Genomic DNA, 16,435 nt, shown 5'->3' on the forward strand with positions numbered 1-16,435 from the left:
TTTGGGTTATTTTTAGAATGACCACCAACTGCATTTGAAGGCCCCTTAGGCCCAGGAACCTTCTCCCAGCTCCTGGGGAATCACTGAGGATGTTAAGGTCAGCCATTCACTTCTTAGAACCAAAGTGACTGACTCTGGTGTAGGTAGAGTATCAGCAGCTTTTCATGGGTCTATGGCCGCTGGGGAACCGAAATCCCTCAGCTTTTGGTCAGATGCCTTACTTTTTGTTGGCCCAAAGCTTTCCAAGAAAGTAAGTCTTGTAATTCAGCAAGCATTCACTGACTGCCCCACATCCCCATCACAGACCCTGCAGAAATCTCCCAGCAACGGTCCATTTCAAACAACTCAGGGTGAGTGACTAGTGCTCCTTCACACACAGACACACACACACACCACACCATCCCCCTTCAGCTCGGAGCCTTTGTCTCTGGGCTCAGAGGTCTCAAATCAGGGGCATTCTTCTCTGAAGACCACCCCCCCCCCCAACTGTCAGTGGATTCGGTCCCATCTGCACAGGACAGGAAATTAGTGGCATACAGCGTCTAGGTCTCCAGGGGAACAGGCAGACCCAGGACATAGCCCAGACCTTAGCTCTTCCTTCCAGCTATTCAGGACCACCCATGAGGAGGGGTCGTCCAACAGAACTCTACTTAGGCCTCTTGGTGGATCATTCCAAGAGTCCCAAAGGGCCTGCTGATGCATTAAAAACAAGACCCCTGGGGCATTTCAGTCGCTGCATTTTTGTTCTCTTCCAGGATTAGCTTGTCTTGAATCTTAGCATAACGATACCCATATAAAATGGGGTTGGGGGAGGGCATTGCTGAGTAAACAGTGAGCAGATCCCTGGGCATGGCCAAGGCAGTCAGTCCGAAATACATGACAGGGAACGTCTCTGTATTACTTTGCTCTCCTGGCCCAGGTGATTCAGGGACCAGTGTGCCTGCTAGCCTCACGCCCAACATTACAAGTGGTTACCAGCCTCCACTCCACAGAAAGATGGAGCACAGGGCCCACCTGTGCACATTCAAGCAGTGCCGGGTTCCTACACTCTGCCCTATCCCCTGCCCCAAGTAGTCTTGGGGTGAGGATGGAGGAAACCAAAAGAGAGATCAAAGGGTCCTTGATCTTGACATCGATGTTTCATGGAGTCATGCAGTGGACACCCTCCTGGCCTTCCCCAGGTAGGGCCGGGCGGCATGGGGGTGAAGAGGACCGGAAGGGGGAAGATGAAGGAAAGGTACTGGGCCTTGACCCGGCCGAGGGGGCGGTCCCCGGCCCGACCGCTCCGCCCCCGCCCCGCCCCGGGGCCGCCCTACCTCCCCTGCCTCCGCAGAGCCTCCGGAGCGCTGGCAGCCGGCTGCCACTGCGGCAGCGCAGCTCGCCCTCCACCGACCGTCTGCGCACAGGTGAGCACCAGGGACCCCGCGCCCGAGCCGCTGAGGAAGGAGCGGAAAGCTTCGTGGGGCTGGGAGCTGGGAAGGAAGGAAACGAGATCGGATTTCAGAGAAGACTGGAGGGAGGGACCGAAGGGTGCGCGCCCCAATCCTGGGAGGCAGGGAGGTGGTCCCTGCCAAGCCCGGAGAGGTGGACGCGTCCCCACCGAACGCATCTGCGACTCCGGAGATGGGCTGGCGCTTAGCTATCCTGGCTGTGTGGAGACACAGTTCCAGAGCGGGGCCTCTCAGATCCTGGGGCGCTGGATCCCGGGGACCCGACATCCCTTTGCAATTGTTTCCAACCAGCAGCTAAAAATATCCCTCCTAGGTCTTTCAGGGCCGACTCTGGGCTCGCGGGTGCCCAACACCCACAAAAATCTCCCTTGCTTCTGCGATTTGAAGAAAAGCCCTGCCTCAGTCCTGTGAATGTTGCTAATAGGTGGAAGATTCCTTCTGCCCCAGTCGGTGTGTACAGGTGGAAAAAATCTGCAAGAAATGATTGACTTATTTTTTGGAAAATTTTCTATTTAAAATTTCAGCAAACCTGTTCTTCTTCTCGTTAAATCTGGGGAGGTGACACTAGAATTTAAGCCCAGCTTTGGGTTTATATCCAAAGGGCTCCGTTTCTCTGTCCCCCAAGAGGTTTTGATTTGGAAGAAGTGAAGTGGGTTTGAAAGCAGGTTTTGCTTCGTGACAGGTTTTCTGGCTGGATCAAGAGTTTGCTTAAGGTAGTCATTGGCTTTTTACCTGAAAACTGAGGACCAGGAGGCAGCCACGTGGCTGTGGTCAGGAGACTGCTATGTATCACTCCCCTTCCTCCCTGGACGGATGTTTTTTTAGTCGTGCCCCCAAACTGGGCTTAACACTGCTGGTTTCCGGAACTGAAGTCAGGGGCCAATGGCACACCGTCATTCTGTGTTCTCTTGCCTACAGTCGGGAGGAAAGATGTTCACTGTGCTGACCCGCCAACCCTGTGAGCAAGCAGGTTAGTATCTCCAAGCAGGCAGCAGGTGTGGTATTCTCAAGTCACAGCCCAGGCTTCAGCCCACAGTTCTTCATGCGTGGCCCCTGCCATTGAGTTTAACGTCTGTGGTTTGAGACTCAGTCACTTACTGAGCTTTCACCACCAGCATGCCTCAGGTAGAAGTAATGCTTTTGATCAAAGCTACGCATAACAAGGACTAACATGCATGTTTCGCTTAAATGGTTTTTCCGGTTTGCATAATCCATTAACTTGGCTGTTTGTGGTTTCCCTTTACCAAGCTGCGTGTGGGGTTTGCTTGAGAATATTGTTGCTTTTGTAATGCATTGTAAAGTCCTTAGATCTGTCCTCTTCTTCCATACCAGTGTTGTTGCTGGCACAGTGTCTACAGGTTCCGCACTCTGCACCCCGACCCCAGGTCAGCGTCCTATCCTTGCTGCTGGAGGCACATGTGCAGAATTCTCACACATATGCACACACACATACTGCCAAGCTTGCCCTACCTGCCTGCCTCTGGAGCACGTTTTACAGTCGCTCATGTGGAAGCCCAGAAGGATCTGGCCTCTCCACTCTCATGTTGACACCTTGTAATTACAGTGTTTGTTCACTCCTAATGGCAGCACAGCTCTGGGCTGCATTCCCTAAACGAATGAGACCTGCTCTAGTCCGTTTGGCTTTGCAATAGTCTTTTCTGCTGGGGCCAGGGTTTGCTGAAGGTAATCATAGCTATTTACCTGAAAAGTGCTGAAACACAGAGGACTGGGGAGACCAAACACACAACTGTGCTCAGCAGACTGCTTACATATCACACCCCCTCCTGCGCCTGGACAGATGGTCTTTAGTCATGCCCCCAAACTGGGCATTGTTGTCTTCTAAAAGGATATAATTTTAGGGCGGTAGGGGCAACTTAGACAAATCTTTTTTTGTAAAAGGAAATTGTACCTAAGGAGCTAGTTTACTTGGATTTTCAGGTTTTCCTTAAAGGACTTTGAAAGATTTGATGAATTTTGACAAATGCACACACCCATATACCCCATAATTCTAGGAAGATATAGAGCATTTCTGTGACTCCAGAAAGTGCCCCTGTATTCCTTCTCAGTGAATCCCTGTCCCCAACCAACACCCAGGGTGGTCACTGTTCTGATTTCTGTCACCTGCCTGTTTTAGAACTTCACATGAATGAAGTCATTTTAGTATAGAACAATATTTGTTTCTTTTTCTGAAAAATATATTTGCTACTTTATTTATAAAATTTCCATTAGCCCACACTGTTTTGTTAAGACCCAAGTAAATATCTGTTCAAAATCATCTAGTTAAGCAATATTAGTTTAACTTTAATACATAGACATAGTCCATTATAGTAATTGTATACCTTACATAATACAGATATAATTATCTTTCTTCAGAGGCGTTGTATTTAGTTGAAGATTATTCATAGGCTTCATTATTATTATTTTGCTTTTAAATGGGTACAGTTTACATGTTACAATTAAAAGACAAATGCCAGAGATGATATGACCCCTTTGAACACATGGCTTAGGGTCTAGCTGTTCTTTGAAGATGTAGGTGAGACCCTATGGCTTCACTGTAGACATAGGAAAAATGACTAAGGTTGACTTCTTTCTGGGAAATGAAATATTTTAGAAATTCATATGTGTTACTATTTGCAAGACGGTATGTCACTGTGTACTGAACTTTATAATCATTGGTTATATCTGAAGTAAAGCAATAATTTATTTTATCTGATATATATATATTTTTAATAAAGATTATTTATTTATTTAACAGAGAGAGAGAGCACAAGTAAGCAGAGCAGCAGGCAGAGGGAAAAGAAGAAGCAGGCTCCCCACTGAGCAGGGAGCCTGATGTGGGACTCAATCCCAGGACTCTGGGATCATGACCTGAGCCGAAGGCAGCTGCTTAACTGACTGAGCCACCCAGGCACCCCGATATTATTTTTTTTAATTTATTTATTTGACAGATAGAGATCACAAGTAGGTAGAGAGGCAGGCAGAGAGAGAGGAGGAAGCAGGTTCCCTGCTGAACAGAGAGCCCAATGCGGAGCTCAATCCCAGAACCCTGAGATCATGACCTGAGCCGAAGGCAGAGGCTTAACCCACTGAGCCACCCAGGTGCCCCCTGAAATTATTTTTAAATGAAATATTTTATCACCTGCTTAATAGAAAACCCATATTTTTTAACTCTACATTAGAATAAATATTATTGTAAATCATCTCAGGGACAACTAGTAGTATGCTTAACACATCTGGGGAGATACCAGGAAACTAAACTATGCACACCCTTTCTGTAAATGATGTCTTAGTCTACTCTTTTGGAGGAAAGGTAAATGGTTATTGGAACCCAATCCCTGTTCCACCTTAAAAGTGTAGGTCTCACTAACGCCACAGGAAGTGACGTATGCACACAGTTATGCACCCAATCTATGGATTCTGCAAAGAAAGCTGATGCCTCATTCCTACTTTCCCCTCATGTGTCTTCTGGGTCTTCCCATTTTAGGTTTCAAGGCTCTCTCCCGAACCCCAGCCATCATTGCCTTGGTGGTCTTGCTTTTGAGTGTTGTGGTGCTTGTGTCCATCACAGTCATCCAGTTTCACCACAAAGAGGTCCTCCTTCCAGGACTGAAAGTAAGTGTGAAGGGATTGCCACTGAAGGGATGGGCTATGACATCAATTATTCTAAAGTCATGAGTTAGAAGAAAACCCTTTCTCCAACTGCCATGGGGGAAGACCCAAGGGAGAACCCAAGGGTCTTTGGTGTAAGACCTAAGGGAGGAGCATGCTGGTTTTGTGATGTTTGACACTAGAAAATGTTAATGGTGACAACTTCTCTGAGAACTGTGTGGCCTTGCTTTGATTCCTGACTGTGGAACCAAAGCTAGATTTTGTAGCCAAGAATTGCAGATGGCTTCCAAAGATCTACCAACTTGTGCATTCCTCCAAGAACACACAACCCTGATCATAAGTGGAAACCAGGAGACCCAGGCTCCTCTTCTGGCCTAATCTTATAAGCAAAACATCAAAGACTTGAAAGGTCTCCTTGAGCTGTATTTGTGCTACCTCTCTTGAGTCTAGAAGTGTCCCATGATCCCTCTAATTCTTCCCCTCGAAAAATTACTGAGAATCTTGTGCTCAGTTTCAGAGGCTACTCTTAGCCCTTGATAAGTCAGTCCCCACATGGCCTTTCAGATGATGTCTGACGGTCTGAAAAACATGTGTGTCACCCCAGCCTTGGCTGTTAGGGTGAGGGGAGGAGATCCCATGAGGGACTTGTCAAATGAAAGAGAATCCTTTCGGTAGAGTTTGGCACATTTTCTGTAGAGAGCTAAATAGTACATATTTTAGGCTTTGAAGGTCATTTATAGTCTCGATCACATTTCTTCTTCTTCTTCTTCATCTTCTTCTTTTGGTCTTCTTATGATTCTTTAAAAATGTAAAAACCCTTCTTAGCTAGAGGGTCATAGGATCCAAGGAATTCAACTCTTATTTGAATCTCATTTATCCTTTGCCTTTGACCTCATGAGTACTTTCTACATCTTCCTGCTCTTAGTGACTGTTCAAAGGCTATATTTGAAATAGAAGTTTTTTAAAGTTTTTAAAGATAAAAAGGAAATGAGTATTGCCTGAGCTTTGTGGGCAAGTTTGACCTACCATTCTGAGACTGCTCTTCAGATTAAAGTAAAATCTCCCATAGATAATGACATTTGGCTCTTTTATAGGACATTTTATTTAAGAATCTCAACACCCTCCCCATGAATAACACAAAGAAAAAAGAAAAAGAAAAAGAAACCTTATACAACTTTCCAGTGATGAGGAAAAACAAATTATCTGGTTGTCCAAAGACATTAGCCAAGGCCTAGAGAAGCCCTTGTCCCAAGCTCCAGGCACTGACTTCTTGTATTAACTATAGAAAATCAGGATTGCAACTGGAAGTAACACCATCTTGTTATACTTTGTAAATTGCAGTTCAGTTTAGGGAACACTTTTCCCTGAATTATCTCATGTAACTCTTGCGGTAGCTATAGCAGGGGGACAAAGCAAGCATTGTCACCACCATCTTGCAAATGAGAAATCATAGGTTTGACCAGTGGATGGCAGACCGGAAATGAAAATTTGTCTTCCTGTTCCCAAAGCCTTCTTTTTCTTCACTCACCTCCCTCTTCTCCCTGATCCTAAGTTCAGAATGGGGGACCCAGGAGAAGGTACTACCTCTGACAGGAGTACTTGTCCTCTTTTGCACAGGTGGGAAGGTGGGGAGGATGGGTGCGGATGCAGAAGTTTTGCTGAACTGAGGGATGGAGGTATCCTCCACATGGGGGCAAGCTAAATAGCCCTCTTAGACCCCAGGAATCACTCTTACACCCCATATTTCAGAGGAACCAGCTCTAGTTGTATTTTAGGGTTATCTCTCTCCAGAGCACAAGGGAATGTGCCCACCCAGAGCCATGCTTCCCCTTCTAGAACAACCTGTGGTGCCTGGGACTCCAGAAGCCAGGGTCTTTGTGGGCCTTCTCCAGAGGACTGTCCTCACCAGTGGTCTGAGGGGTTGCAAAAGAGCAGCTCTTTGCAGCAAGTGTAGACAGAGCAGAGATGTGGAGTCTGAGCTGTCACACCTTCTATAGACAATGTGTAGGTGCATGAGGCTCTTTATTCTGTGGATCTGGAGCTGAATCCCTGGAGCCCAGGAATGAGGACAGGTGGAAGTTGGGAGGGAGAGTAAGAGTCTGCATTTATAAAATTTTCCCTACAAAAGTTAGGGATGGGGTAGTTAAGCAGTTGCCAGTTGCTGGCTTCCACTTGTTCCAAGAAGAAAGAGGTAACTCTTCTGTTCATACTGGAGGGACATGGAGGAATTGACAGAACACTAGAAGAGCAAACTGAGTAGAGAGAAGTAGACCCCAGCGCAGTAAGGAGGCTACAGCTGAAGGAGGAGAACTCACATGTTTCATGCTCCTGGGTCAGGTGGGTTCCCGTGGTCAAAGATGTGAGTAAAAGTAGGCCATCTGGGAATGACCCTAGGAAGCATAGGTAGGGGGTGGGAAGGCAGCTGGTGGAGGGTCTGCCTCCCAGCAGGTTACCACTGCAGGCAGCAAGGGCTCAGTTCTGCAGAGGATCTCTGGGAGCCAGTACAGAATCCATCGCAGGGTTGTCCTCTACCAAAGGGTATCTAGAACCACTGCCTCACAGGTATCCCACTCGAGGACATACTTACACACTAACTTCTGCTAGTCATTGGTTGAGCGGCTGTGCCCTGGAAGACATTCACTCCTTAATGTTTCTGGCACGTTGTATGCTCAGGTGGGCTCAGGTCCCCGGAGAAAGCCGTTAGGCAGGTGGAAAGTGCATGGCTGGGCATCACCGTGCTAAGGCCTGAGGGATGTGGTCAGGGAACCCTCAGTGACTATTCCACACAGATATGATTATTTTTATCCTCATTTTGCAGATGAGAAAATAAAGGAACAGAAAGGGCAGACAGCTTCTTATAGTTAAATGGACTGGAAATAGCAGACGTGGTGCCCAAGAAACAAAAGAGAGCAGAGAATGTTGGCCTTAAGCAAGGGTTTAGAAGGATCAGAGGACACGCCCTCACTCATTAGCACACAGTTCAAAGAGGGGATTTTTGATCTTCTCAAATCCTGCCGCCAGGTCCTGGTCACAGTTGTAGGGGACAGGAAGTTGTAGAGCATTGGAATACTGGCTCAGAAGACCCATTGTGCTTAATTGGGTGGATTAAATGTGAGAAAAGACAGATGTTCTGAGCCAGTGGAACCAAGAGCAGAATGGCCACTTGAAAGAACATTCCACATGTAGCTCTTTTCAGAGTGAGGACAAGCCTCTTTTTTTTGTTTTGTTTTGCAGTGTGTGCTAAGGGTGGGAAGGGCAGTTGTGGGAGTGAATACAAGGGCTTTTAAACTGTTCTGTTTATGTTTCCATACCTTGAAGTTTGTTTTGCCTTGGTGTGCCGCTGACAGTTGGTTATGAGGGGACAGCTCCACAATGGCCTATCTGAGGGGCCCTAGACTGCTCCTTAAGACCCTAATCATGATAATTGGCTCTTAAATCCAACCTTGGCCTACCTAACCTTGGTTTATTTGAGTTGAACAGCAGAACTATTAAAACTTAGTCAAGGATCGAAGTGTCCCCAGTTCCATTTTCATTGTTACTGGTCTGACCTGCCCTACCAGCCTGAAGAATAAACATGATGGCATCACTTTTGTTTTTCACTCAGGCCCCCACTTGCTTTATTAACATTAAGTCTAGTATTGTCCTTTTGAGACCTTGTCCTCCCAAACCCCAACCACAACTGTCTAGAAGCCCTACGGCTTCCCAGTCCAATATGATCGGTATCCCATTGCCATTGCCCCTTACAGCCGCATGACATCATTATTGAAGAGGGGCCTACATAGTCCCTCTCAAGTCACATTAGATCCCCATGTTGGGTCACTGTCCCACGCTTGGCCATTACTCTCCAAAGCACAGCCACAGGACCAAGCTTGCTAAAACCATTCCCTTCTAACCCTTACTGTTTCTCAGTCATCAGCCTGGAGCTCTGGTGACTTGCGGCCCTCCCTGGTTTACCCCTTGGAGAATGAGAGTTAGATAATTGGTTTCCTCCTTTCCAGAAAGATGCAACTCCTTCATCACCTTGGTCCACCTCCTCTCCAGCCAGATCTGCACACTACTCAACTATGAGTTTGCTTTTGAGGGACTTTATGTCTGAACAAAAGATCCGCGAATGCACACCTTATTATGAAACAGTCAACCCTGGTAGACCTGGTTTCCTTGGAACTCAGTGAAAGCATGGCGGCTCTGTGAACAGGACTGATGTTCAGTTAGACTCAGGCTTGGGACTGTGGGCAATTATTTACCTCTGTGAGCCTGTTTCCCCATCTGTCAGGTGGGAATGATGACAACACCTGCCTTCTGAATGCAACACTAAAGCACTTTGTGCAGTGCCTGACGTATTATAAGTACTCAGCAACTGTTTATTACTACTATTCCTATTATTATGCTAATAGTGATGATGATGATGATGGTGATGGTAGTAAATCTAAGAAAGCTGATCTTATGATCCTTGCTTTTGTTTTGTTAGAAGTTCACATGGTTCTTAAGTTTTGGATCGTGCAGTTCATATGGAAGGCTGTTTCCTTTTGGTTAACCCACTGAGTATGTCTTCAGTTCCACATTCTAGCCATATTTTTTTCCTGATGCTGCATTGGACAGAGGGTAACTTATTGCTTTCCATCTAGCTGAACTGAATGAAAATCAGTCCCCATCTCATGCCCTCCACTGAACCACACTGAGTGTCACTGATCTAAACAAATGTGCTCTGAAAACTGGCTAAAACCAATTTTCCCATTTTTGAAAATGTCAGGGGATGATGTGGCTACTCAGAAGTAGTGCTGGGCTCAGGGCTGTCAGCACATTGGCAGGTGCCCAAGGGGCAGCCATTTCTCCAGGCTCATTGTGAAATGTCTCTGGCTGCTCCCACCATGATAAAAACTGGATCCCAGCTGGGATGAGGATGAGAATGAGAATGGCCCTTCTTCCTCCTTTCTGATCTTGGCCCAGCAGCCCCAAGTTCCCTTCACAGGGAAAACACACAGTTTGTGAAGTGTTTGGTTCCAGAAGATATGGGAAGGGTGGGGAACCTGTGGAGTGGTTGCTCTCGTGTGTGTACTCCCTCCTCTAGTCAGCACCAGGCGTGGAGGGGTCGGGGGAGGGGCGCTGAGGGGTCAGCAGCAGGTGGGAGGGGAGAAAGTGGACTGGTAGGGAGGCAGATCTCTTGAGTGCCTGGTTTCCTTCGGCTCCACCTGTGCACTAATCTCCTTGGTGAGTCTCTGTCCAGAGCAGGCTGTGAACAATGCCTCCCTTGTTTGCAGGGGGTATCGTGTCAAGATCCCTGTCAGCGTTCATCAGATTGAAAGCTGAGATTAAGAGGCTGTCCAAGTTCAAATACCAATGGACACAGGATGTTCCGTGTCGATATAATGGGGAAGCTGTGATTGAGGAGCTGGAGCAACATGTTTTTATTTGGTCCCATTTCAGACGAAACAAGCGCTTGTTAATAGTGGGAAGTTGGAACCCTCCCAGATGTCTAGAATCAGGGAATTGGTGAAAATGATGATATCAGTATTTTTACTGGCAGGGAGAGATGTGCATGATATGCTTATTGAGTAAGAAAAGAGCATTGGAAAAGACTATGTACAGTGTAATCCTGTATCGAATTGAAAACATATGTCTAGCCACATATTCACATGTGTAGCTATAGACACAGAAGACCAGTAGAAAAGATACATAGTAAGATGTTAAAACGATGGTGGGATTTGAATTTGAGGGGTATTTTCTTTTCTTTCCTCTTTTCCTTGCTTTGTAATTTTATTTATTTTGCTTTATTGATCTTTCTATATAGCCTGTATTTATTGAGCAAACATTAAGTATCAGATGTTTGGTCTCCTATGGACTTCTCAAGGTTGAGTTGTCTGAAGATAACAAAACCCACAGAGCTTAGGCCTCCTACCCAGGGTCATAAAGCAAGCATCCCCGAGTCGCCCTGCCTCCAGAAACCAAATTCATCTTCTTCACTGAAAGGAGCAGCCTAACCCAACAGTGGTGGAATTGGGGAATTGCTGTGACCCAGAAGCCTCTGCTGCCCTGGGCTGACTCCAGGTCCAAGCACTCACAGACCTCAGTCAGCATTACTCATTCTAGTCCCCATAGGCTGCTAACGCATGCTCTTTCCTGCTCAGGCTTGGTCCGAGGCCTGGTCTGAAAAGACCCTCAGGAGACACTCCCTGGTGCTTCCCTCTAGCTGGGGAGGTGGTCCAGGGCTCTTAGCCAGCAGTCCCCAGCACAGCTAGCCCTGGCGACACCCTCCTGTCTGTTCATGTACCATGTTACCAAAGTGGGACAGTATGTCAACATTAGTATTGTGGGGTTTTTCTCCTTAATTACAAACACTTTCCTTCTGAAGGTTAATACAGGTATTGATGTGTCTCTCCCTTGTGAGAACCTCCTGTGTTTATTTGGGCAGCAGGTGACTGACTATTCATTTCCCTCCTGAGACCCAGGTGGCTTCTGTTCCCCACCTCAGAGGTCTGGGTGAGGAAGAAACTGGGGATGGGCAGGATCCTCGGAGTGCTAATTTTCAACCTTGGCTTCATACTGGGTCACCATGAGAGCTTTAGAAAGTGCCGATGCCTTTGTCCACTCCGAGAGTCTGATTTAATGGATCTGGGATAGATCTTGGAACTTGGGGCTTCAGAAACTCCCCAAGTGATTCTAAGGTGTGGCCAAAGCTGAGAACACCTGAGAACAGCCCCAGAACACCTGACCCACCTCATCCCATCCCTTTCCCCCACAGTCCAAGGAGACAAAGTTGGTTTGGAGCAAATCATTTTTTCCCCTTGGTCAGTCCCTACTTAAATGATGTGGTGTGGATTAAGCTCATGAGAGAATTTGGGGTTCTCAGTGACCCATTGGAAAGGAGTCCTCAGAGAAGCCCAGCCCATTTCTGATTCTCCCTTTCCCCTTTTCTTCAGTATGGAGTCGTGCTCGATGCCGGGTCCTCCCGAACCACCATCTACGTATATCAGTGGCCAGCAGAGAAGGAGAATAATACTGGAGTGGTCAGTCAAACCTTCAAGTGTAGTGTCAAAGGTAAGGCCCAGAGTGTGTGCAGGAGGCCCATAGAGAAGCAAGGGAGAGTCCCAAGGGCCTTCGGAAGCCTGGAGGGATCCCAAGAAGCTGCCTGGAGGCAGAGAATGAGCCCGGGACTGGGCATCAGGAACATAAACAATCCTGCGCTAGTGCGTCATCCATTCAGTGACCTCGGGCCACTCACTTCCCTTCCCTGGGCTTCAGTTTTCTCACGTCTGAAACATGGCAGTGCATGGTGTGAGATTTTACCCTGCCACACTTGCAAGAATGAAGGCTGGTGGAACCAGGTTCTCCAGGGTCAGAACCAAGGACGGCTTATTGCTCACAGTAATAGCATTTTCTTGAGCTGGTTCTCTAAACCTTACTTTGCACAAGATGATGTAAAGAGGGCCAGACAGTATTTGCTCACACAGTGAGTCATATTACAGAAGACAAACCCTGAGATTAGGGAATCTGAAACATTTATAATACCTGCCTTTTGATCTGGGGAAGAACACTGTCTCTATCTTCTGAGTCTGCTTATTATGCAAACATCCTTGAGAATATAATCCAGAACAAAGGCAGTCAAGGTCTCTGCTCATAAGATAAGCAGAAAGATGAGCAAGTCGTGGAACATTATATTCCAGTAGGGGAATTGTATTCTAATTGGCTGTGTATGTTGGGAGTGGTGTGGTGGAAAGAGATGGACAAGGATGGACAATATATTAACAGTTGGGTATGGTTCTATTCCAGTACAGCTTGATTTATGGACCCTGAAATTTTGAAGTTCATATAGTTCTCAAATGCCACAAAGTATTGTTTTAATTTTTCCTTGTTATTTAAAAATGTAAAAACTATCTTAGCTCACAGGCTGTATTAAAAAAAAAAAAAAAAAGATAGTGAACCAGATTTGGCCTGTGAGATGCCAACCCCTGAAACAACATTCTCGGTATCTCCACAACATAGCCTGAATTTTATATTCACTGCTCTCTTGTTTTTCTTTCTAGTTTTGTCCTTACGCATTTAGTTTTTCTTGTTCTTTTTTAAAAATCATTTTTATTAACATATAATGTATTGTTTGCCCCAGGGGTACAGGTCTGTGAATCATCAGGCTTATGCATTTCACAGCACTCACCATAGCACATACCCTCCCCAATATCCATAACCCAACCAGTCTCTCCCTAGTTTTTCCTGTTCTTGAAAATGGAATCAAACATGTATTTATATAAATGGAATCAAACATTTATTCTTCTGTTATTTGCTTTGTTCACTAACATTGGGTGTTTAAGATTCATCTACATTGACAGGAGTAGCTGAAGCTCGTTCATTTTTCCCTGTGGGACGTTTGTATATCCATGGTTATGGAAAGGTTGGTTATAAATAAGGTTGAGTATATTTATATTTTATTTACTTATAAAATTACAAATTATAAATATATTTACATATTTTATATTTATTTTTCATATACTTATGGCCGTTTCTATTTTTGTGAAGTGCCCGTTCATGTCTTTTGCTCACTTTTCTTCTGAATGCTTGATTTTTTTTTCTCATTGATTCATTGGAGTTGTTTATAAATATAGTAAATCTGAGTGCTTTGTTGGTATTATTATGTTGTCATCCTATCCCCTTACAGCTCATGATTCATCTTTCTAAGTCTCTTCATTGCGTCTTTTGATGAACGGTTCTTACTTTTTATGTAGGAATAGTTATCAGTCTTCTTTATGATTTGCTCTTTTGTATTCAAGGTATCTTTCTTAGCCTGAGGTCATAAAGATATTCTTCAATCAAAGTTTTATAATTTTACCTTTTATAATTAAATCTTTAGTACTCATAACAAACCCCAGTTAGTGATTGTGTGTATGTGTGTACTTTTTTTTTTTTAAAGCCACCCTCTTATATCATGCTTAGTGAAATACGTCAATCGGAGAAAGACAACTATCATATGATCTCCCTGATATGAGGAAGTGGAGATGCAACGTGGGGGTTTGGGGGGGTAGGAAAAGAATAAATGAAACAAGATGGGATCGGGAGGGAGACAAACCATAAGTGACTCTTAATCTCACAAAACAAACTGAGGGTGGCCGGGGGTAGGGGGGTAGGGAGAGGGTGGTGGGGTTATGGACATTGGGGAGGGTATGTGCTATGGTGAGTGCTGTGAAGTGTGTAAATCTGGCGATTCACAGACCTGTACCCCTGGGGCTAATAATACATTATAGGTTTATGAAAAAAAAAAAAAAAAGCCACCCTCTTTAGAGCATCATGATCTCTAACTTGGTGTAGAGCTTCCTGACTAGTGCATCCTGAATCTGTTAACAGGCATACCTTTGGTGCATAGGACAAGAGGTTAGAGACTCTGGACTGGTCTCCCCAGCCCCAAACAGCTTCTTTCATTTACCTCAATGAGCTGCCCAAGTGGCGTTGAAAAAGCTGGAGGGCAGAATTAGCCTTTCCTGTAGGGAGACTAACAGACTTCTTTGAATAACAGAGTGAGTTCTGATCATCTGCCCTTCCCTGGAGGGCAGCTAGGAGCTCATCTACCCTGGTACATAGGTGTCCAGGTTAGGTTGTCAAGAAGCTGATTTTGGGGACGCCTGGGTGGCTCAGTTGGTTAAGCAGCTGCCTTCGGCTCAGGTCATGATCCCAGCGTCCTGGGATCGAGTCCCATATCGGGCTCCTTGCTCATCAGGGAGCCTGCTTCTCCCTCTCCTGCCATTCTGTCCACCTGTGCTTGCTCTCTCTCCCTCTCTCTCTCTGACAAATAAAGAAATAAAATCTTAAAAAAAAAAAAAAAAAAGAAGCTGATTTTGAGCTAGAATTTAGGACACAAGATAGTTATTAAAGATCCACACCTGTGGAAGAAAGGACGAAGAAGGAGGATTGGTCAGAAAGAGATGTCAAACAGCCACAGGGGCATGACCAAGCTTCAGCTGATCAGAGTTATCCTGCATGGCCTGAATTAGCTAGACTGTGATACCCCTGTTGCCATCAATTATTGGATATTGCCATTCTGGGAAGAGTAAGACATTGAACAAGGCAGCTCTCTGCAGCTGAGGCAAACCACGCAGGAGATGACAGCTGAGACACTAAGTCTTTATTGGAAAGGGCATCTGCTTGGCATCTCTCCGGGCTCCACACCACAGGGGACTTAGATGTCTTCTGAGTACTGTTTGCGTTGTTATCCACAAGACACAGGTCTTGCTCAAAGCTTAGTCAGAGATTCCATCTCTGTTGTCCTAACTTCTGAGTCATTTCCTTACCTTCAGGCATGAAAGAAGGCAGCAGGATACTCATTTAGAAAGGTGAAACCAGCCACTTCAAGAAAAGAGGATAGTGTAGGATAATAATTAATACCTCACATCACCCCTCCTGTGTGAGCTCTGGGGAAGTTTCTAACCTCTCTGTGTCTTGACCTCTTCATCTATAAAATAAGCATAATGAATAGTAACACCATCCCATAGGATTCATTTGAAGAATCAGTGACATAATATACATAAAGCAGGTGGCAAATGTGTGGCATACAGTAAACACTCAATTAGGTGTTAGCTATTATTATTCAAGGGGCAGCATACTTTAGAGCTCCTGGTGGATATTCTTGCCAAGAAGTTAGTCTGTCCCAGATCTTTCTTTAGACCCAGAGAACAATTCAGCCAAGTCAGTCCTCGTTAGGGGGAGATGTGACCTTCATGGAAGGACACAGGCAGTCTGTCAGGGGAGGTGGCCCTCGGCCACCCTGGATGTGATTTAGGGGAGGGCAGGGTCATGGAGCCCACACCACATCCAGAAATGGGTCTTCCCTTTGATTGCAGTAGCCTCAGGGATCCATATATATACTCCAGATGACCAGAAGACCACAAACTGAAGCTCAAAATACAGAGTTAAAGTTTGGCAAGTGTTGTCCCCTTGAAGACACGTGGCTTCTCCAGGGATAATTTGGGTTTCTGATTTCCCAGTTGCAAATTTTCCAGGACTCCCCTGCCTTGGCCAGTCTGAGGGGGTAATGAATGCTTGCTTGCCCAGTAGTGTTTCCCAGATACCCAGGCTCTTGGAAATTTCTTTATTGATGGGGGTGGAGGGGCCTTGGTGAGTATCATCAGTCCTCAGTTATGCTGTTTTCCTGAGTTCGCTGAGTGCTGCCTTGGGTGCCAGTCCCCAGGCTGGTGTCCAAAGCTCTGGCTGCATGTTGTAAAGCCATTTCCTGGAGGGCACTGGGCCTCTCCACGCCCCTCATCTCTTTTATGGTGTGTGGTGCTCATGGCTGCTGCTGCCTCCTCCCACAAAACTTTCATGTGTTCCCTTCAAACCACTGGTTAAAAATCTTTAAACTCCACTAGAGCTTAAGTGTAACCATCTCCTCCATTGAA

General features: G+C 45.8%; 1 protein-coding gene across 1 annotated transcript in view; it reads left to right on the forward strand.

Annotated features, from left to right (window-relative positions):
- Positions 1-1,353: 1,353 nt before the first annotated feature.
- LOC111159131 (ectonucleoside triphosphate diphosphohydrolase 3) overlaps positions 1,354-16,435 on the forward strand; it is a 34,105-nt gene continuing 19,023 nt past the window's right edge. The window contains exons 1-4 of the mRNA XM_022521550.1: positions 1,354-1,406; positions 2,370-2,421; positions 4,936-5,063; positions 11,978-12,095. Coding sequence (XP_022377258.1) covers positions 2,382-2,421; positions 4,936-5,063; positions 11,978-12,095 — 286 coding nt within the window. The 5' untranslated portion in view covers positions 1,354-1,406; positions 2,370-2,381. The remainder of the gene's footprint in view (positions 1,407-2,369; positions 2,422-4,935; positions 5,064-11,977; positions 12,096-16,435) is intronic.

Source organism: Enhydra lutris, unplaced genomic scaffold (assembly GCF_002288905.1).
Source record: "Enhydra lutris kenyoni isolate GAN:26980312 unplaced genomic scaffold, ASM228890v2 scaffoldscaffold66, whole genome shotgun sequence".
Taxonomy (NCBI): Eukaryota; Metazoa; Chordata; class Mammalia; order Carnivora; family Mustelidae; genus Enhydra; species Enhydra lutris.